The sequence below is a fragment of the Coregonus clupeaformis genome, chromosome 36 (assembly GCF_020615455.1).
Source record: "Coregonus clupeaformis isolate EN_2021a chromosome 36, ASM2061545v1, whole genome shotgun sequence".
Classification (NCBI taxonomy): Eukaryota; Metazoa; Chordata; class Actinopteri; order Salmoniformes; family Salmonidae; genus Coregonus; species Coregonus clupeaformis.
The window spans coordinates 23,719,093-23,741,374 of record NC_059227.1 but is presented as its reverse complement, the minus strand read 5'-3'; the positions used below and the strand labels follow the sequence as shown (position 1 = coordinate 23,741,374).

The window sequence follows — 22,282 nt, the reverse complement described above, 5'->3', positions numbered from 1 at the left end:
TCCTTGCTCGGGCAGGCTTCGGCGTTCGTCGTCACCGGAGTACTAGCTACTACAGATCCATGTTTCTATGTTCTACTTGTTTTGTCTGTATTGGTCACACCTGTTTCCCATCATGTAATTATGTCTTCCCTATTTAACCCTCTGTCTCACACTGTGTGTTGTGCGTGTTTGTTCATGTTTTGGTTGTCATAGTGAGCGGGTTTGTTCCTCCCTGCGTGGAGGTATGTTCTTTCTATTACCTACGAGTAAAGTACGTTTTTTTCGATTAGCTCTGTGTCCTGCGCCTGACTTCGTCCTACCGCATTACACTGACGCCTTGACACATGGTGAAGTTATTAATTACACTTTGGATGGTGTATTAATACACCCAGTCACTACACAGATACAGGTGTCCTTCCTAACTCAGTTGACGGAGAGGAAGGAAACCGCTCAGGGATTTCACCATGTGGGGTGAGTGGGGAGAACAAGTATTTGATACACTGCCGATTTTGCAGGTTTTCCTACTTACAAAGCATGTAGAGGTCTGTCATTTTTATCATAGGTACCCTTCAACTGTGAGAGACGGAATCTAAAACAAAAATCCAGAAAATCACATTGTATGATTTTTTATTAATTAATTTGCATTTTCTTGCATGACATAAGTATTTGATACATAATAAAAGCAGAACTTAATATCTGGTACAGAAATCTTTGTTTGCAATTACAGAGATCATACGTTTCCTGTAGGTCTTGACCAGGTTTGCACACACTGCAGCAGGGATTTTGGCCCACTCCTCCATACAGACCTTCTCCAGATCCTTCAGGTTTCGGGGCTGTCGCTGGGCAATACGGACTTTCAGCTCCCTCCAAAGATTTTCTATTGGGTTCAGGTCTGGAGACTGGCTAGGCCACTCCAGGACCTTGAGATGCTTCTTACGGAGCCACTCCTTAGTTGCCCTGGCTGTGTGTTTCGGGTCGTTGTCATGCTGGAAGACACAGCCACGACCCATCTTCAATGCTCTTACTGAGGGAAGGAGGTTGTTGGCCAAGATCTCGCGATACATGGCCCCATCCATCCTCCCCTCAATACGGTGCAGTCGTCCTGTCCCCTTTGCAGAAAAGCATCCCCAAAGAATGATGTTTCCACCTCCATGCTTCACGGTTGGGATGGTGTTCTTGGGGTTGTACTCATCTTTCTTCTTCCTCCAAACACGGCGAGTGGAGTTTAGACCAAAAAGCTCTATTTTTGTCTCATCAGACCACATGACCTTCTCCCATTCCTCCTCTGGATCATCCAGATGGTCATTGGCAAACTTCAGACGGGCCTGGACATGCGCTGGCTTGAGCAGGGGGACCATGCGTGCACTGCAGGATTTTAATCCATGACGGCGTAGTGTGTTACTAATGGTTTTCTTTGAGACTGTGGTCCCAGCTCTCTTCAGGTAATTGACCAGGTCCTGCCGTGTAGTTCTGGACTGATCCCTCACCTTCCTCATGATCATTGATGCCCCACAAGGTGAGATCTTGCATGGAGCCCCAGACCGAGGGTGATTGACCGTCATCTTGAACTTCTTCCATTTTCTAATAATTGCGCCAACAGTTGTTGCCTTCTCACCAAGCTGCTTGCCTATTGTCCTGTAGCCCATCCCAGCCTTGTGCAGGTCTACAATGTTATCCCTGATGTCCTTACACAGCTCTCTGGTCTTGGCCATTGTGGAGAGGTTGGAGTCTGTTTGATTGAGTGTGTGGACAGGTGTCTTTTATACAGGTAACGAGTTCAAACAGGTGCAGTTAATACAGGTAATGAGTGGAGAACAGGAGGGCTTCTTAAAGAAAAACTAACAGGTCTGTGAGAGCCGGAATTCTTACTGGTTGGTAGGTGATCAAATACTTATGTCATGCAATAAAATGCAAATTAATGAATTAAAAATCATACAATGTGATTTTCTGGATTTTTGTTTTAGATTCCGTCTCTCACAGTTGAAGTGTACCTATGATAAAAATTACAGACCTCTACATGCTTTGTAAGTAGGAAAACCTGCAGAATTGGCAGTGTATCAAATACTTGTTCTCCCCACTGTAAATGGCTGTGATAGGAGAAGACTAAGGATGGATGAACAACATTGTAGTTACTCCACAATACTAACCTAAATTACATAGTGAAAAGAAGGAAGCCTGTACAGAATAAAAATATTCCAAAACATGCACCCTGTTTGCAATAAGGCACTAAAGTAATACTGCAAAGAAATTAACCTTTTGTCCTGAATACAAAGTATTATGTTTGGGGCAAATCCGACACATCACTGAGTACCAGTCTTCATACAAGCATGGTGGTGGCTGCATCATGTTATGGGTATGCTTGTCACTGAGCTAAGCACAGGCAAAATCCTAGAGGAAAAACTGGTTTCGTCTGCTTTCCAACAGACACTGGGAGATAAATCCACCTTTCAGCAGGACAATAACCTACAATGCAAGGCCAAATATACACTGGAGTTACTTACCAAGACAACATTGAATGTTCCTAAGTGGCTTAGTTACAGTTTTGACATAAATCTGCTTGAAAATATATGGCAAGACTTGAAAATGGCTGTCTAGCAATGATCAACAACCAACTTGACAAAAAGAATCATGGGCAGATATTGTACAACATAGGTTTGCAAAGCTCTTAGAGACTTACCCAGAAAGACTCACAGCTGTAATCACTGCCAAAGGTGACTCTAACATGTATGTCACGCCCTGACTCAGGGGACGGTTATTTGTTGAGTCAGGGTGTGTATATTTTGTGTTGTGTTTATTTCTATGTTTAGTTTCTAGATCGTTTAGATCTATGTTGGCCAGGGTGGTTCCCAATCAGAGGCAGCTGTAGCTCGTTGTCTCTGATTGGGGACCATACTTAGGCAGCCTTTTGGCACCAGTCAGTTGTGGGATCTTGTTCCGTGTGAGGTATGTTATTTTGTCTACCTTGGACTTCACGTTTCGTTTGTTGTTTTGTCGTGTGTTCAGTACGTAAATAAATATGAATACATATCACGCTGCGCCTTGGTCCTTCTCGTTAATGAACGATCGTGACAATGTATTGACTCAGGGGGTTGAATACTTATCTAATCAAAATATATTAGTGTTTTATTTTCCATTAATTAAATACAAATTTTGAAATCTTTCTTCCACTTTGACATTACAGAGTATTTTGTGTAGATCGTTGACAAAAAATTACAATAAAATCTATGTTAATCCCACTTTGTCAAATCAAGGGGTGTGAATACTTTCTGAAGACACTGTACTACAGACCAAATATACTATATCTACATGACATGTACATAATGTATCTCTGTCACCACCTGAACACACAAAAGAACACAGAGACTCTTTTTGGGTCATAGGTTACTAAGTCTTAGCTCAAAACACAAATTCTATTTACAAAATGTATACCTTTTTGATGCTGTTGTCCCTCTCCTTCTCCTCTCTGTCTTTGTTCACACTGACACTGTCACTGATACTAACACTGGTGCTGAGGCTGTTCTCTTCACTAGGCTCCTCTGAGGTACTGGTCTTCAAGTCAGGAATCACATCCTTCACATCACCTAGAGCTACAGATGCAGGAACACACACGGTTACCCTCCAACACATACACCGTCCAAAACAGGGATTTGGTTGGTGGGGCCCCCCACCTTGAGGTGAAAACATTTTAGTGGCCCCACTCTTGGTGACGGAGAGAAAAATGTGAAGCATAAAAGTGAAAAGTGTCCTGCAATTCTACACATTTTGCCATGGGGTGGAGAGAAAACTTTGCCGTATTAAAGCTAATTTCCTGCAATTCTACACATTTTACCATGACTTATGCCATGTTCATATGATTTCTGAATGAGAGTGACTAACAAAATCAAATGGCGGCACCCTGGAGGTCAGGGCCACTGGCCTTGCGTGCCTGGTCAGTAATTCAACCATGATTACTATAACGTTTAGATAGCTGGCAAGACTACAAAAAACTGCTAACAATCTATAAAATGTTAGCTGACATGGGCTAATTGAGTGACTGTCAGTGACTGACATAACAAGAGAAAAACGGATGATAAACTACCACATTTAGAAACTGCACGCTGTGTATTCTGCTACCCTAACTAACAGTAAGTTGAGACCCCGAATGACTTCCTAAGCGGCTGCTTATGTCGCTTATGTCTACACTTTTAGAAAAAAGGGTTCTTCAGCTGTCTCCATAGGACAACCCTTTTTGGTTCCATGTAAAACCCTCTGTGGAAAGGGTTCTACATACAACCCAAAAGGTTTCTACCTGGAACCAAAAGGGTTCTACCTGGAACCAAAAAGGGTTATTCAAAGGGTTCTCCTATGGAGACAGCCGAAGAACACTTTTATTTTCTAGATAGCATCTTTTTCCCCCCTAAGAGTGTAGAAACAGCACTGGTCACAAAGACACACACCTACTCCACTCAACCGATTCAAAGTGCCTGAATATCTCAGCACCCAAAGTGACTACACACCAGAACAAGAAGAAGAACAGGTGTACACACACATAAACACGCGCGCATCTGCACACACACGCTCACCGTTCTCCACATCTTCCTCTGTCTCTGCTCCCAGTAAGATGGCTGGTGTGTTGGTCTCTCCTGCCTCCATGTGCTTCTTAAAGGACTCTAACTGCTCTGTAGAACACACAAGTCAACATACTGTGTGTCAATCAAAAAACAACACACAGAATGACCCAGAACAGGCAAGTCCAGCAGTAGCAACATCTGTATGAAACTAAGGGAAATAAAATGATTATTGCGTAAAGTTAACAGTCGTGTGAAAGACAAGACTGTCGCTGTTAACGTACTCTGTTCCACCTCTGGTTTCAAGCGTTTGTTTTTGATGAGGATTTTGCGTTTGAGGTCGTTGGGAGAAGGCAAGGGACGGCCCGCTTCAACCTGGCAACAACAACAAACGTTACGTTTTTCATCAAATGACTGAAGACATTTACAGTAAATGGTTCATTTTTTGTAGCTTGGAAACATTACATCCATAATCGTATTGTGTTCAATCATCATCAACTATCAGACACAGTACAGATACAGATGTAGACACTGTAGACAGGAAATAGACAGGTATAGATATATAGTGTGCTAGAAGGTGGACTCACAGGGTATCCCTCGAGAGGATGCCTCAGTAGGTAGTCTCCAAAGATCTCCTCACAATACCGAGCCATCTTGTACTGCTGGGGTTTACTGAAACACACATGATCAAACATTGCATCAAGACATTTCCCATTGACATTTTTGTCATTTAGCAGACGCTCTTATCCAGAGCGACTTAACAGTTAGTGTATTCATCTTAAGGTAGCTAGGTGAGACAACCACATATCACAGTCATAGTAAGTAAATATTTTCCTTACTATAGTTATTAGCAAAGTCAGTGCTAGTATGAAAAGACTAGTGCGAGCGTTAGTTCCCATTTTTACCTCTTCTTTTGTCATTAAATCAAATGCAATAATAGTTACATGTCATTTCGATCAGATGTACAGGATTAAATAATAACATTGTTATGTATAAAATGGTCAAAAATATTCTGGATCATTGTGAAATCCTACCTGCAGTGGTTTTCAAATGACAGGATCACAGGATACTCAGACGTCACAAAGGCTGTTTCCCTGATGGCTGAGATCACGTCCTGTTTGAGGGGGGAAACAGCAACATGGGGATTGATGTTGAAATCACACTGGATCCATTATTTATCATTTTCCTTAAGTCTCTCTGGATATGAGTATCTGATCAATAACTACAGTGTAACTTCAAATGGAGCTGCAGGTCGCAATCAGATGCAGTATCAATCTATCAACACAAGAGGGCAGACTTGCCATACGTAATGAATACAACATTCTGACATATCGTCTTCATTCTTTGAGTGAGTGAGTGAGTGAGTGAGTGAGTGAGTGAGTGAGTCAGTGAGTGAGTGAGTGAGTGAGTGAGTGAGTGAGTGAGTGTGTGTGTGTGTGTGTGTGTGTGTGTGTGTGTGTGTGTGTGTGTCTGTGTATGTATGTGTATGTATGTGTGCGTGCATGAGACTGTGTATGTACCTTGAAGAGGATGTCAGTACACATGGCCTTCCCGTGAGTGATAATAGGCTCCTGGTCTTCTCCTTTACCATCCCAGCAGTCCAGCTCTACACACCTGAGATCATACACATACAAAACAGTTTACAAACTATATATAAAACATACGTCTGTAAACCACCACCCCCATCCACACACACCCCCCTCTCCACCCCCCTACCTGCAGCCGGAGAGCAGCACCTGTCTGTACATCTCCACGGAGGACTTCCCTCCGAACTGCCTCCCGTTCAGGTAGGTGTTGTGGGAGGAGGCGATGAAGTAGTGGGCCAGCGGCTGCTCCATGTCCTGGTAGAGCTCCAGGCAGTCCAGGAACACCGGGGCATTCTCATCTGACATCAGGTACCTGCAGAAGCCATCACTGGACATACGGCCTGTGGGAGAGGAGGAGGAGGAGGAGGAGGAGGAGGAGGAGGAGGAGGAGAGGGGGAGGAGGGAGTAAGAGGGTGTCTAAGAGTGTGTGTTTAACATACACTCTTTGACTTAGCTTTTCCTCAACGCTCACACATGTGGGTACACTGTAGCTCGGTTGGTAGAGCATGGTGCTTGCAAGGCCAGGGTTGTGGGTTCGATTCCCACGGGGGCCAGTATGAAAAATGTATGCACTCACTAACTGTATGTCGCTCTGGATGAGAGCGTCTGCTAAATGACTAAAATGTACATTAGTTTGAGGGTGGTGGTGCTATTTTGTTATTCACCAGAAGAGGGCAGCAGTGCTCCTCTCTCTCTCTCTCTCTCTCTCCCCCCCATCCATCCATCCCATTCTCTCACCTTTCTTCTTAAGGTCGGGGTCTCTCTCGTACTTCTCGATGATCTGCATGGCTCGTTTAGGTTCGTAGAAGGGGAACAGGATCTCGTTTAGCCGCGGGTCGCGCTGGTTCTGGAGTACGCAATGATACACAACACCGTCTCACTCACAAGCACACACACACACACACGTCATTGCACACTAAGAACATTGGACCCATTCCTAACTTGAGAAATGTGCATGTAACTCAAACTTCTGCCAAATCTCCCATGGACACTAATGTCTGATTTCTGCTAAACTTCCAAGTAACATGTTTATTGTTTTAGGCTACATTCGAGAAAATTTATGTGCACAAGTCACGTGACCAAATGAGTTTGAACCCGGTGTCTTCTGCGTGCCACAAGGCTATTTTAGCCCGCTGTACTAATTTAGGCATTAGTGGAGCTAACGCCAGTTTTCAGGTCATACACAAGGGTTAAGCTACTCATCATGTGAGTGTTGCTCACCGAACCACCTCTGTTACATTTCTCAGATTAGGATCGGGACCATTATGACAAGAGACAACAATTAAAACACACACACAGCTGATACTTACAAACAAAAGAGGGTTGACACCTTACACTGACACAGTGACAATGGATATAGTACTATCTACTACAAACACATCTTTCATTTGTGGGTGTTCAAATGAAAAAACAAAAAGCCACAGTTACTGGTACAGAGCTACTGCAATGAGGTGGGGAGAAGAGGTGTGTGTGTAGCCAAAGGTAGGGAGTGTGTGGTCTTACAAGAAGAGAGGGGAGAGATTCACACACCAGCAGGGATCATGACAACACCACTGGCCACTAAAGCAGGAGGGAACACATTTTTCAGAGTCTTTGTACTACTGGGGATTCACTTCAGCATTGCACACAGAGAAAGAGAAGCAGGCACACGTACAGAAGAAAGAAGTGGAAGCAGGTACGTTTTCAGGCAAAGCAGAGACAACTAGCAGACAGGCAGCAAGGACCAGGCAAGATGGCCGAACAGGGAGCCCCTCCCTCCCCAGGTTGCCAGGGTTACACAATCAGTCACAAGTATGCAGGGCTGGGGAGAAATAGGTTGGGGAAGGGGGCGTGCAGCTTAGAGGGGCAGGATGAAGTTATCCCTAGACAATGATTTAAGGTCAGTTTTGCATTGTACCCCCCAATTGTTAATTGATCCTAGAACTGTGCCTAAGGGCAACTTCTATCCTATGCCAGGTGAGAGGGGAGGGGTCAAGCACTCACACAGTGAAGTTAATGAATGATAAAGAGCTTACTTCATTCAGAAAGCTGACTAACTGGTCTACGTTTAAAAAATCACTTTTGTCCCCATTGCTGCAAAGGAATTAATTAGAAAGACAAAATGTTAGGTTTCTTAAAAACCCTCTCAGTCAGTCAGTCAGTAACTAGAAAGCAGAAGGGTTTTTTAAAGAGTAAAAATAGAGCACTGTCATGTTACACTTTCATAATAAGATTTCTAGAACATGTTAACATCACCACTGGTCGAACATTCACAAACCGTTGAGTTAGTTTAAAACAAACGTGTTAATGTGTCACTGATTAGGCAGATTAGGTTGTCCAGGGGTTATTAGTAGAGCAGCTGCAGACTGTCTAATACATTTGATCTCGCAACCAAACACCAACATACAGTGCATTCGGAAAGTATTCAGACCCCTTGACTTTTTCCACATTTTGTTACCTTACAGCCTTATTCTAAAATGGATTTAAAAAATATATAATCCTCATCAATCTACACACAATACCCCATAATGACCAAGCAAAAACAGTTTTTTAGAAATGTTTGCAAATGTATAATATGTTTGCAAATGTATAATAAAAAAAACGGAAATATCACATTCAGACCCTTTACTCAGTACTTTGTTGAAGCACCTTTGGCAGCGATTACAGCCTTGAGTCTTCTTGGGTATGACGCTACAAGCTTGACACACCCTGTATTTGGGGAGTTTCTCCCATTCTTCTCTGCAGATCCTCTCAAGCTATGTCAGGTTGGATGGGGTGTGTCGCTGCACAGTTATTTTCAGGTCTCTCCAGAGATGTTCGATTGGGTTCAAGTCCAGGCTCTGGCTGGGCCACTCAAGGACATTCAGAGACTTGTCTCGAAGCCACTCCTGCGTTGTCTTGGCTGTGTGCTTAGGGTCGTTGTCCTGTTGGAAGGTGAACCTTCGCCCCAGTCTGAGGTCCTGAGCGCTCTAGAGCAGGTTTTCATCAAGGATCTCTCTGTACTTTGCTCCGTTCATCTTTCCATCGATCCTGACTAGTCTCCCAGTCCCTGCCGCTGAAAAACATCCTCACAGCATGATGCTGCCACCACCATGCTTCACCGTAGGGATGGTGCCAGGTTTCCGTGACGCTTGGCATTCAGGCCAAAGAGTTCAATCTTGGTTTCGTCAGACCAGAGAATCTTGTTTCTCATGGTCTGAGAGTCTTTAGGTGCCTTTTGGCAAACTCCAAGCGGGCTGTCATGTGCCTTTTACTGAGGAGTGGCTTCCGTCTGGCCACTCTACCATAAAGGCCTGATTGGTTGTCCTTCTGGAAGGTTCTCCCATCTCCACAGAGGAACTCTGGAGCTCTGTCAGAGTGGCCATCGGGTTCTAGGTCACCTCCCTGACCAAAGCCCTTCTCCCCCGACTGCTCAGTTTGGCCGGGCAGCCAGCTCTAGGAAGAGTCTTGGTGGTTCCAAACTTCTTACATTTAAGAATGATGGAGGCCACTGTGTTCTTGGGGACATTCAATGCTGCAGAAATGTTTTGGTACCCTTCCCCAGATCTGTGCCTCGACACAATCCTGTCTCGGAGCTCTACGGACAATTCCTTCGACCTCATGGCTTGATTTTTGCTCTGACATGCGCTGTCAACTGTGGGACCTTATATTGACAGGTGTGTGCCTTTCCAAATCATGTCCAATCAATTGAATTATCCACAGGTGGACTCCAATCAAGTACTAGAAACATCTCAAGGATGATCAATGGAAACAGGATGCACCTGAGCTTAATTTTGAGTCTCATAGCAAAGGGTCTGAATACTTATGTAAATAAGGTATTTCCTTTATTTATTTTTTATATACATTTTCAAAAATTTCTAAAAACCTGTTTTCGCTTTGTCATTATGGGGTATTGTGTGTAGATTGATGAGGATTAAAAAATATATATATCCATCCAAAATGTTGAAAAAGGGACTACTTTCCAAATGCACTGTAGAACAACACTCTCTCTCTCTTTCTCTCTCTCTCTATCTCTCTATTTCTTTATTTCTCTCTCTCTCTCTCTCTCTCTCTCTCTCTCCTGTCTCTCTCTCTCTCTCTCTCTCTCTCTCACACCTGTCATTCACATAAACAGTGTATACACTACAGTTATCAACACAAACTGTTACTAAATACCTCTCCACTATAAGAATCACTGTTGAGACCATGCTGTTGAGACCAAATACATAGCAATAAAATGCTATATAGATGTTGTACTGTAAACGCCTGACCAGTGAGCAAAACTGGTTGAAAATACATAATTTCAACCAGTTTTGATGTTGACAAGATGTCTTCTCAACCAGTTTTGCTCACTGGTTGTGTAATTTCAGACCTACACTTACTGCACACTCAAATGTGACTAGCATATAGGGTGCAGCCAGCTTTCTAGGCTAGAGTAGAACAGGGTAGACATTGAGGGGAGAGTACAGCAGAAGAGATCTGGGGAGTAGAGTTAGTGACCACTCACATTTTCTTGAAGAGTTCCTCGATGTCAGTACGAGGGCAGATCTTCTGAGTCAGGGCATAGAAGATGTCGAAGGGGAACGCTGAATGTTCTATCTCATCGTTCTGAGGGAAAGAACAACATGATATATGTTATAACAAGGGAAGAATATAGTACTATACAGTGTACACTACGGTCATCATTCGGAAGATAGAAGGTAGCTCCGACGGCAGAATTACAATAAGGGACCATGCACAACATCAGACAAACACATGTCATGAACACACACACACACACACACACACACCTTTCCACTAGGCAGTCCCAGTTCCTTCAGAGCCTGAAAGATTCCTTTCTCGGTTTTCCCAGATGCAAATGTCCGTGTGATGCTGAAACAGAGAGGAGAGTCAGCTGTCATCGCAACGTCCATTGGATTAACTCAAATGACTGATAAATGTTATCACTAACTGAAGTCTCTCTTACGTTCTCACTGGGATTTTGCCGTTCACGTTGGTCAAAAAGCACATCCTCATCCAACTAAAAAAGAGGAGAGACAACACATATTGAGGTGTGAGTGTGTGTGTGAGTGTGAGTGTGTGTGTGTGTGTATTTTTGATTTTACTGTCCTTGTGAGGACCAGAAGTATAGTAAAACAAGGACAATTCGGACAAGTGGGGACATTTAGCCGGTCCCTACAAGGAAAAAGGCAATTTTAGGCTTAGGGGTTAGGTTTAGGGTTACAATTAGGGTTAGGGGTTAGGTTTAGGAGTTAGCGTTAGGGGTTAAGGGTTAGAGTTAGGTTTAGGGGCTAAGGAAAATAGGCTTTTGAATGGGTGTCTACTCACTGTTTCTTGAGGCAGGTCATAGGACAGACGTTATTGGCTCTGAAATTGTGGATCACTGACCTCAAACCCTCCGTCCACTTCTGCAAACAAAGAAAGAAAGAAAGAAACAAACACAAGTGTTCACACACACATACACTATATATACAAAACTATGTGGACACCCCTTAAAATTAGTGGATTCGGCTATTTCAGCCACACCCGTTGCTGACAGGTGTATAAAATCTCCATAGACAAACATTGGCAGTAGAATGGCCTTACTGAAGAGCTCAGTGACTTTCAACGTGGCACAGTCATAGGATGCCACCTTTCCAACAAGTCAGTTCTTCATATTTCTGCCCTGCTAGAGCTGCCCCGGTCAACTGTAAGTGCTGTTATTGTGAAGTGGAAATGTCTAGGAGCAACAACGGCTCAGCCGCGAAGTGGTAGGCCACACAAGCTCACAGAACGAGACCGCTGAGTGCTGAAGCGTGTAGCACGTAAAAATCGTCTGTCCTCGGTTGCAACACTCACTACCGAGTTCCAAACTGCCTCTGGAAGCAACGTCAGCACAAGAACTGTTCGTCGGGAGCTTCATGAAATGGGTTTCCATGGCCGAGCAGCCACACACACGCCTAAGATCACTATGCACAATGCCAAGCGTTGGCTGGAGTGGTGTAAAGCTCGCCGCCATTGGACTCTGGAGCAGTGGAAACGGGTTCTCTGGCGTGATGAATCCCCCTTCACCATGTGGCAGTCCGACGGATGAATCTGGGTTGCCAGGAGAACGCTACCTGCCCCAATGCATAGTGCCAACTGTAAAGTTTGGTGGAGGAATAATGGTCTGGGGCTGTTTTTCATGGTTCGGGCTAGCCCCCTTAGTTCCAGTGAAGGGAAATCTTAACGCTACAGCATACAATGACATTCTAGACGATTCTGTGCTTCCAACTTTGTGGCAACAGTTTGGGGAAGGGTTTTTCCTGTTTCAGCATGACAATGCCCCCGTGCACAAAGCGTGGTCCATACAAAAATGGTTTGTCGAAATCGGTTTTGGAAGAACTTGACTGGCCTGCACAGAGCCCTGACCTCAACCCCATCAAACACATTTAGGATGAATTGGAACGCCGACTGCGAGCCAGGCCTTATCGCCCAACATCAGTGCCCAACCTCACTAATGCTCTTGTGGCTGAATGTGGCAAGTCCCCGCAGCAATGTTCCAACATCTAGTGAAAAGCCTTCCCAGAAGAGTGGAGGCTGTTATAGCAGCAAAGGGGGGACCAACTCCATATTCATACCCATGATTTTGGAATGAAATGTTCGACGAGCAGGTGTCCACATACTTTTGGTCTTGTAGTGAACTTACGCAATACACACACACACGTACGGCCTGCTCCGGCCGTTTGTTTACTCACAGCGTATCCGCTTCACTGTGTTTTGTGTGTGTGTTCTCTCCTCTCACACAGAGTTTGTTTAATTTCCTCTCTCTGTTTAATTTCAAAGCAGCAACGACTCAACAGCAGATGCAGATGCATGCACACAGCTATCCTGTCTGTGTGTGTGTAAACAGGGTTGATTAACAAAAATCTTGTCTGGCTTCTAACTCTTTTACCTGACACATTACCCTTAATACTTGAAGCAGAGTGCTGTTTGTTCCTGGGCTATGTGTGTGTGTCTGTGTGTGTGTGTGTTGTTCACAGGCTGTGTTGATGTGAATAACTGTGTCAGCGCTTCAGGTGCTGCAACTAACCAGCTGAGTGTGTGAGATGGTGTGTTAGTGTGTGTGTGTGTTGGTGTCTGTATATGAGAGAGCAAGAGAACAAGGTAGCATGAATGAGCGTGTGTTAGTGTGTGTGTGTGTGTGACCTTAAAGCTCAGCTGGTGATGGCAACTCTAAGTAGTTTATTGTCATTCCTTTGGCATTCCGCATTCTGTCTTCTACAGTAGAAGACAGAATTCTGTCTTCACCACATTAACCATTTCCCCCCTCGCTCTCTCTCTCTCTCTCTCTCTCTCTCTGTCTCTTATATTTCTTATAATTAATCAAACTAAAACATCTACATCAAACAATTCACCATCATCTGTTCACTGATATATCATCTGTTCATTTCTTCAGTAATCAGAAAATATAGGTCTCTTCTGCTCTCAGTTGATTGAGAACTCCAATCTACCCATTACTTCTAACACTCGTCTAAAACTTCCTGGCTGGCTAGCCACAGTTTTCCCTGTCACCACCAGAAGGCAATGTTTAACCTGATGACTCCTGTAAGGGATAGCTGAGAGAGCGAGAGCGGGAGCGAGAGAGGGACAGAGAGATACCCTGGGTGTGTGATTGCATTACCCTGGCATTGTCTGGGTTCACTACCACCATGTGCAAAAGTAGTGGTTGACTAGGTCTGTTAGAGTTGAGTAATGTTATATTCATGTTGTAATATTGTTGTATGAACGTTGTGCCGGTTTTAATGTTGTGTATTTACCCTAGCTGAGTCATTCCTGGTTGAATCGGATCAGTTACAGTGTGTAATGCTGTATTAATGTTGTATTAATGTTGTAATAATGCTGTAATAATGTTGTAATAATGCTGTAATAACATTATATTAATGTTGTGTATTTACCCTAGCAGTATCTGGACTGTCAGCCACCATGTACATGAAGGAGAGGTTAACGAGGTCAGTGCCGCTGCAGATGCAGATGACACTCCCCTCCAACTCCTCCTCCTTCTTCCCCACTGCCTCGAACGAAGACAGGATCTTAGGGTCCTAGAGAGAGGGGGAAGAGGGAGAGAGAGAGAGAGAGAGAGAGAGAGAGAGAGAGAGAGAGAGAGAGAGAGAGAGAGAGAGAGAGAGAGAGAGAGGGGGAAGAGGGAGAGAGAGAGAGGGAGAGAGAGAGAGAGAGACAGAAAGATGGAATAAGACAAACAGAACCTTATCAAATCATTACAAAACATTTTCATTAGATTGTTTAACCATTTTATCTGTCTAAGACAGACTCAGACAGAATGTATATAATTTTGGTAGAGCATGGCGCTTGCAACGCCAGGGTTGTGGGTTCGATTCCCACGGGCGGCCAGTATGAAAAAAATTGATGCACTCACTATCTGTAAGTCGCTCTGGATAAGAGTGTTTTCTAAATGACTAAAATAAAAAAAATGTTAGTTGAGGATTCCCCTTTTTGCATTATCCTTTGAACTATCTAGGGCAACCAGAATATCTGTTGTGTGATTGAATCAGCTGGATAGCAACAGATGCTTCATTCTGCAAGGCCAGCCTCTGTTTATTAAAGCGAATACAGCCAAATATCATCAATGTGATTCTTCTTTCTTTGTTCATTGAGTTAGCGGCAATAGCTGTGTGATTGTGTAACCGAGTTAGCAATCCAATAGAGATCAGCAATGAGATGAGTTGCTCTTTGTCTGTTGTTTACCAAGAAGAGCACGTATCCTTACCAAACACGGACAGGGAGGGACACGGCCTTACACACACACCACACGTACGCCATACACAGACACAGTCACGCACACTGTCTCAAACGTAGAGTACCTCCCGTTCTGTCAACAATACACACACTACCTCGTGATCCATGCACACACGCCAAGGAGTGTTTTCAGATGTTTGAGTATTTGTTCGGAGCTGAGCGAGTGGTTTATTCTCAGGCGTTTTTGAGAAAGCACACCTTAATTATAGTCAGGCATCTGTATGGGCACTCCCTCAGGACCCCAGGGCCTTCCATAATTCATGTTGCCCGCATGATGCCAAATATTACACTGCAGCAGGACACGACCATGGAATTACTGAGGGAGTCTACATTTAATGGAAGGAGTAGCTGTGTGTGTGTGTGTGTGTGTGTGTGTGTGTGTGTGTGTGTGTGTGTGTGTGTGTGTGTGTGTGTGTGTGTGTGTGTGTGTGTGTGTGTACACATTTTACTATACTTTTGAGTACCAGAAGTCTTCACAAGAATAGTAAACCAACAAAAATTCAGAGAAGTGAGGACATTTTGCCGGTCCTCGCTTGTAAAAAGGCTATTTTAGGTTTAGAGGTTAGGTTTAGGGTTAGAATTAGGGTTAGCTCTTAGGTTTAAGGTTAGGAGTTAGGTTTAAGGTGAAGGTTAGGGTTAGGGTTAGGGAATATAGGATTTTGAATGGGAATCAATTGTTGGTCCCCAAAAAGTATTCACAATTATTGTAAGACATAGCTGTGTGTTTTTGTGTGTGAGTGTGTGTGTGTGTGTGTTGTGTGTGTGCGCATGTGCATGTGTGTGTGCGTTCAGCCCTGATGTTCATGAAAGGAATCCTCTGTGGTTAAAGAAAGCAGAAAAAACGTTCAGGGATACAGAACAGCCTAGACATTGACAAAGAATGCATGCTTACAAGCGCATTTCCCACAACCATTCAACCTAAATACATTTGTTTCCATGAAAGAGTACTCAATATCTTTCTGTCTGTTTTAACTGTTCTATTGAGGCAACTAACTAACTATATTCTAAAGGCATTGTTACAGTATCCCTCGCAGATAAGAACCATCATCCAAGGCTAAATAACACGCTTTAGATACAGCTACAAGGGGGTTATAGACATTAAAGTATAAAATATTTCATGTTGTTGAATGTGCAGGTAATTGCCAAAATAAAATAAACACTTGAGTAAAAAAAGTGATACACAGTAAGCAGGTGCTTCCACACAGGTGTGGTTCCTGAGTTAATTAAGCCATTAACAACCCATTATAAAAATTATAGGCAGGCTCAGTTGCCCATTATTTTGGCTACCATGGCTAGAAGAAGAGATCTCAGCGGCTTTGAAAGAGGGGTGATTGTTGGGGCACGTTTGGCAGAAGCTTCAGTAACGAAGACTGCTCAACTCTTTGACCAAATTGAACACTTCTGTCAGATTCTGAAGATTCTGAAGCGGTTCCCGAGACAGCGTTTTCCACCACCATCAACAAAACACCAAATTATGGAATTTCTCTAGGAAGAATGGTGTCATATCCCTCCAATAGAGTTCCAGACTGTCACGGTTTCGGCCGAGACTGCTCCTCCTCCTGGTTCGGGCAGGCTTCGGCGTTCGCCGTCCCTGGAGTACTAGCTGCCACCGTTGTATGTTTCGTGGTGTGATTGCTTTAGTCTGTCTTGTACACCTGTGTCTGTTTGTGTTCTGATTACGTGTCTTATAAGTTCCCTGTTTTGTATTAGTTAGATTGTGTGTTGTTGTTTGCCTGTCGTGCGGAGCTGCGTGTTTGCGCTCTGTTAGTTTTGTTTATTGTTTTACGCATGTTGCGTAATTCCCTCGCCTCCGTTTGTTTTCGAGGTCGTGTATTGTATTGTTGCACTTTGGACTAGTAAAGTATTTTGGACGAATCCTCTGTGTCCTGCGCCTGACTCCTCCACCACATCCACATCGATTATTTTGACAGAACAACACACCAACTATGGAGTCAGCAGGAGCAGCGGCGGCACCCAAGTCGCTGGAAGAGCGGATCAGCTATCAAGACACCATGATCCGGCAACTTGGGGCCGCCATGGACGAGGTGTCCAACACTCTGCGCCGGTTGGTGACTGGAGAGGTGCCTACGCCTTCTTACTCCATCCCATCACCAACGGCCAGTCCTCCTCTCTCAGCACCGGAACCCAGTGGCATTCGGCTCTCGCTCCCGAGGGCATATGACGGTTCTGCAGCCGGGTGTCAGGGGTTCCTCCTGCAGGTGGAACTCTACCTGGCTACCATACACCCAGCGCCCTCGGGATACGAGAGCGTCTCCGCCCTCATCTCCTGTCTATCCGGCAAGGCGTTGGAGTGGGCCAACGCCGAATGGAGGGGGAATAGACGCCGCTACCATCACCTACGCGGAGTTCTCCCGCCGCTTCAGGGCTGTCTTCGATCACCCACCTGAAGGGAAAGCGGCGGGGGAGCGTCTGTTCCACCTCCGACAGGGGGAAGAGGAGCGCACAGGAGTTCGCACTGGAGTTCCGGACGCTAGCGGCAGATGCGGGGGTGGAATGAGAGGGCCCTCATCGACCATTACCGGTGCAGCCTACGAGAGGACGTTCGTCGTGAGCTGGCCTGCAGGGACACCAACCTATCATTCGACCAGTTGGTGGACATCTCCATACGTCTCGACACCCTGCTGGCTACCCGCGGACGTCCCAGTGGGGGGCCGACCATTCCACCCTCCAGCACCTCCGAGCCGATTCCCATGGAGCTCGGGGGTGCTGGCGCTAGAGAGAGGAGGAGAGAGAACCCGAGGGGGGCCACCCCCTGCACCAACTGTGGCCGTGGAGGACACACCGCGGCCAGGTGCTGGGGAGGGTCTCCTGGGAGAGGGGACAACAGGTCACGCACTGGGGGAGTCATTTCAGGTGAGTAGGCGCCCCACTTACCCAGAGCTTTCTGTTGGTCACATGAGTATTCCTGTGAGTTTTCCACAGGTGGCACCTCATTCCCAGCATAAGGCGCTAGTAGATTCAGGCGCAGCTGGGAATTTTATTGATCGGGCATTTTGTTATAGGTTTGGAATTCCCCTTCGGCTGGTAGAAGCCCCCCTTTCCTGTCCACGCCTTAGACAGCCGGCCGTTGGGGTCGGGGCTGATCAGAGAAGTCACAGCACCACTTACTATGACGACGCAGGGGGGTCATGAGGAGATCATTCAGTTTTATCTGATTGACTCTCCTGCGTACCCCGTGGTGTTGGGGCTTCCCTGGTTAAGCACCCATGATCCTACCATTGCGTGGCAACAGAGGGCTCTTATGGAGTGGTCTGCCCAGTGTGTAGGGAGATGTCTAGGTGTTTCCTTAGGGGCGACCTCGGTTGAGAGTCCGAACCAAGTGCCCGCAATGCGCATTCCCCCTGAGTATGAGGACTTAGCACTCGTGTTCAGCAAGACGAGGGCAACACGGCTACCACCTCATAGACAGGGGGACTGTGCGATAAATCTCCAAACAGGAGCGGCTCTTCCGCGGAGCCGTGTGTATCCCCTGTCTCAAGGAGACAGCGGCTATGGAGACTTACATAGCCGAGTCCTTGGAACAGGGATACATACGGTCCTCCACTTCCCCGGTTTCCTCGAGTTTCTTCTTTGTGAAGAAGAAGGACGGGGGTTTGCGCCCGTGTATTGATTACCGTAGTCTCAATCAGATCACGGTTAAGTACAGTTACCCTCTTCCACTGATTGCGACTATGACGGAGTCATTACGCGGAGCGCAGTTCTTCACAAAGTTGGATCTCAGGAGCGCGTACAATCTGGTGCGCATTAGGGAGGGGGATGAATGGAAAACGGCATTTAGCACCACCTCGGGTCATTACGAGTATCTCGTCATGCCATACGGGCTAATGAATGCTCCTTCAGTCTTCCAATCCTTTGTTGATGAGATTTTCCGGGACATGCATGGGCAGGGTGTGGTAGTGTACATCGACGACATCCTAGTGTACTCTTCTACACGAGCCGAGCATGTAGCCCTGGTGCGCCGAGTGTTGAGAAGACTGTTGGAGCATGACTTGTATGTCAAGGCAGAGAAATGCCTGTTCTTCCAGGAGTCCGTCTCCTTTTTGGGTTATCGGTTGTCCGCGTCTGGTGTGGAGATAGAGGTAGACCGTGTGTCGGCCGTGCGTAATTGGCAAACTCCAACCACTGTAAAAGAGGTGCAGCAGTTCTTGGGTTTTGCTAATTACTACCGGAGGTTTATTCGGGGCTTTGGACAGGTTGCAGCGCCCATTACGTCCCTGTTAAAGGGGGGTCCGGTTCGTCTGCAGTGGTCAGCTGAGGCGGACAGGGCATTTGTCAAACTGAAGAACCTGTTCACCTCAGCCCCGGTGCTGGCGCATCCGGATCCCTCTTTACCATTCCAAGTAGAGGTAGACGCGTCCGAGACCGGTATTGGGGCAGTCCTGTCACAACGGTCCGGCACGCCACCTAAGCTCCGCCCCTGTGCGTTCTACTCGAAGAAACTCAGCTCGGCGGAGCGCAATTATGACGTTGGGGACAGGGAGCTGTTAGCTGTAGTCCAGGCCCTAAAGGTGTGGAGGCATTGGCTTGAGGGGGCTCAACACCCTTTCCTCATTCTGACCGATCACCGTAACCTGGAGTACATCCGGGCAGCTAGGAGATTGAACCCTCGTCAGGCTAGGTGGAACATGTTCCTGACCCGGTTTGTTTTTAAGATCACATACATCCCAGGGTCCCAGAATGGTAAGGCAGACGCCCTGTCCCGGCGGTATGACACAGAGGAGAGGTCCATTGAGCCCACTTCCATACTGCCGGAGTCTTGTCTGGTGGCTCCGGTGGTATGGGAGGTCGATACGGAAATCGAGCGGGCACTGCGTGCCGACCCTACTCCCCCCGAGTGTTCTGTGGGGCGGAAGTACGTTCCGCTCGAGGTTCGTGATCGTCTTATTTATTGGGCTCATACATCACCCTCCTCTGGACATCCAGGTATTGGCCGGACAGTGCACTGCCTTAGCGTGAAATACTGGTGGCCAACGTTAGCTAAGGATGTGAGGGTTTATGTCTCCTCCTGCTCGGTGTGCGCCCAGTGTAAGGCGCCTAGACATTTGCCCAGGGGTAAGTTACGTCCCCTGCCCGTTCCACAACGACCATGGTCCCACCTCTCGGTGGATTTTGTGACCGACCTACCCCCTTCCCAGGGGAATACCACCATTTTGGTCGTTGTGGATCGGTTTTCCAAGGCCTGTCGTCTCCTCCCAATGCCGGGTCTCCCTACTGCCCTACAGACCGCCGAGGCCCTATTTACCCACGTGTTCCGGCACTATGGGGTCCCCGAGGATATTGTGTCTGACCGAGGTCCCCAGTTTACCTCCAGAGTCTGGGGGGGCGTTCATGGAACGCTTGGGGGTCTCTGTGAGCCTTACCTCGGGGTACCACCCAGAGAGCAATGGGCAGGTTGAACGAGTCAACCAGGATGTGGGTAGGTTTTTGAGGTCCTATTGCCGGGACCGGCCGGAGGAGTGGTCCAGGTATATCCCCTGGGCCGAGATGGCCCAGAACTCTCTCCGCCACTCCTCCACCGGTTTAACACCTTTCCAGTGTGTTTTAGGGTATCAGCCGGTCCTGGCACCGTGGCACGAGAGCCAGATCGAGGCCCCTGCGGTGGACGAGTGGATTCGGCGCTCGGAGGAGACGTGGGACGCTGCCCATGTCCATCTGCAGCAGGCCATCCGTCAACAAAAGAAGAGCGCCGATCGCCACCGCAGTGAGGGACCGGTGTACGCACCGGGAGATCGAGTCTGGCTCTCGACTCGAAACCTGCCCCTCCGCCTGCCCTGCCGGAAGCTGGGTCGGCGGTTTGTGGGCCCCTTCAAAGTCCTGAGAAGATTGAACGAGGTGTGTTACAGGTTACAACTGCCTATTGAATACAAAAATATGAACCCCTCGTTCCATGTGTCTCTTCTCAGGCCGGTGGTAGCTGGCCCACTCCAAGAAGATGAGATAGGAGAGACCCCTCCGCCCCCTTTGGGCGAGGGGGGGCCCCGGCGTACAGGGTCCGGACCATCTTGGACTCGAGGCGCCGGATGAGTGGTCTCCAGTATCTCGTGGAGTGGGAGGGGTACGGTCCGGAGGAACGGTGCTGGGTGCCTAGGAGGGACATCCTCGATCCATCCCTCCTGACTGAGTTCCACCGTGGGCATCCCACGCGCCCGGGTCCGCGTCCTCCTGGCCGTCCCCGAGGCCGGGGTCGGCGCACGGCTGGAGCCGCGCGTCAAGGGGGGGGTACTGTCACGGTTTCGGCCGAGACTGCTCCTCCTCCTGGTTCGGGCAGGCTTCGGCGTTCGCCGTCCCTGGAGTACTAGCTGCCACCGTTGTATGTTTCGTGGTGTGATTGCTTTAGTCTGTCTTGTACACCTGTGTCTGTTTGTGTTCTGATTACGTGTCTTATAAGTTCCCTGTTTTGTATTAGTTAGATTGTGTGTTGTTGTTTGCCTGTCGTGCGGAGCTGCGTGTTTGCGCTCTGTTAGTTTTGTTTATTGTTTTACGCATGTTGCGTAATTCCCTCGCCTCCGTTTGTTTTCGAGGTCGTGTATTGTTTTGTTGCACTTTGGACTAGTAAAGTATTTTGGACGAATCCTCTGTGTCCTGCGCCTGACTCCTCCACCACATCCACATCGGTTCTTTTGACAAAGACACTTGTAGAATCTATGCCAAGGCGCATTGAAGCTGTTCTGGCGGGTCGTGGTGGCCCAAGGCCTTATTAAGTTGCGGTTTCCTTTATTTTGGCAGTTACCTGTAGCTGTACCTGGTCTAAGATACAGTGAGGGAAAAAAGTATTTGATCCCCTGCTGATTTTGTACGTTTGCCCACTGACAAAGAAATGATCAGTCTATCATTTTAATGGTAGGTTTATTTGAACAGTGAGAGACAGAATAACAACAAAATAATCCAGAAAAACGCATGTCAAAAATTTTATAAATTGATTTGCATTTTAATGAGGGAAATAAGTATTTGACCCCCTCTCAATCAGAAAGATTTCTGGCTCCCAGGTGTCTTTTATACAGGTAACGAGCTGAGATTAGGAGCACACTCTTAAAGGGAGTGCTCCTAATCTCAGTTTGTTACCTGTATAAAAGACACCTGTCCACAGAAGCAATCAATCAATCAGATTCCAAACTCTCCACCATGGCCAAGACCAAAGAGCTCTCCAAGGATGTCAGGGACAAGATTGTAGACCTACACAAGGCTGGAACGGGCTACAAGACCATCGCCAAGCAGCTTGGTGAGAAGGTGACAACAGTTGGTGCGATTATTCGAAAATGGAAGAAACACATTATAACTGTCAATCTCCCTCGGCCTGGGGCTCCATGCAAGATCTCACCTCGTGGAGTTGCAATGATCATTAGAACGGTGAGGAATCAGCCCAGAACTACACGGGAGGATCTTGTCAATGATCTCAAGGCAGCTGGGACCATAGTC

General features: G+C 46.7%; 1 protein-coding gene across 8 annotated transcripts in view; it reads right to left on the bottom strand.

The window, feature by feature from the left end:
* LOC121552187 (1-phosphatidylinositol 4,5-bisphosphate phosphodiesterase beta-4-like) overlaps window positions 1-22,282 on the bottom strand; it is a 127,701-nt gene that overhangs the window by 24,881 nt on the left and 80,538 nt on the right. For all 8 annotated transcript variants that reach the window (XM_045211317.1, XM_045211316.1, XM_045211319.1 and 5 more), the window contains 14 exons: window positions 13,987-14,130; window positions 11,399-11,478; window positions 11,037-11,090; window positions 10,861-10,942; window positions 10,578-10,678; window positions 8,128-8,185; window positions 6,851-6,959; window positions 6,243-6,453; window positions 6,047-6,140; window positions 5,561-5,640; window positions 5,114-5,198; window positions 4,811-4,901; window positions 4,542-4,637; window positions 3,409-3,566 (listed from right to left, as the gene is read on the bottom strand). In XM_045211317.1, coding sequence (XP_045067252.1) covers window positions 3,409-3,566; window positions 4,542-4,637; window positions 4,811-4,901; window positions 5,114-5,198; window positions 5,561-5,640; window positions 6,047-6,140; window positions 6,243-6,453; window positions 6,851-6,959; window positions 8,128-8,185; window positions 10,578-10,678; window positions 10,861-10,942; window positions 11,037-11,090; window positions 11,399-11,478; window positions 13,987-14,130 — 1,443 coding nt within the window. The remainder of the gene's footprint in view (window positions 1-3,408; window positions 3,567-4,541; window positions 4,638-4,810; window positions 4,902-5,113; window positions 5,199-5,560; window positions 5,641-6,046; window positions 6,141-6,242; window positions 6,454-6,850; window positions 6,960-8,127; window positions 8,186-10,577; window positions 10,679-10,860; window positions 10,943-11,036; window positions 11,091-11,398; window positions 11,479-13,986; window positions 14,131-22,282) is intronic.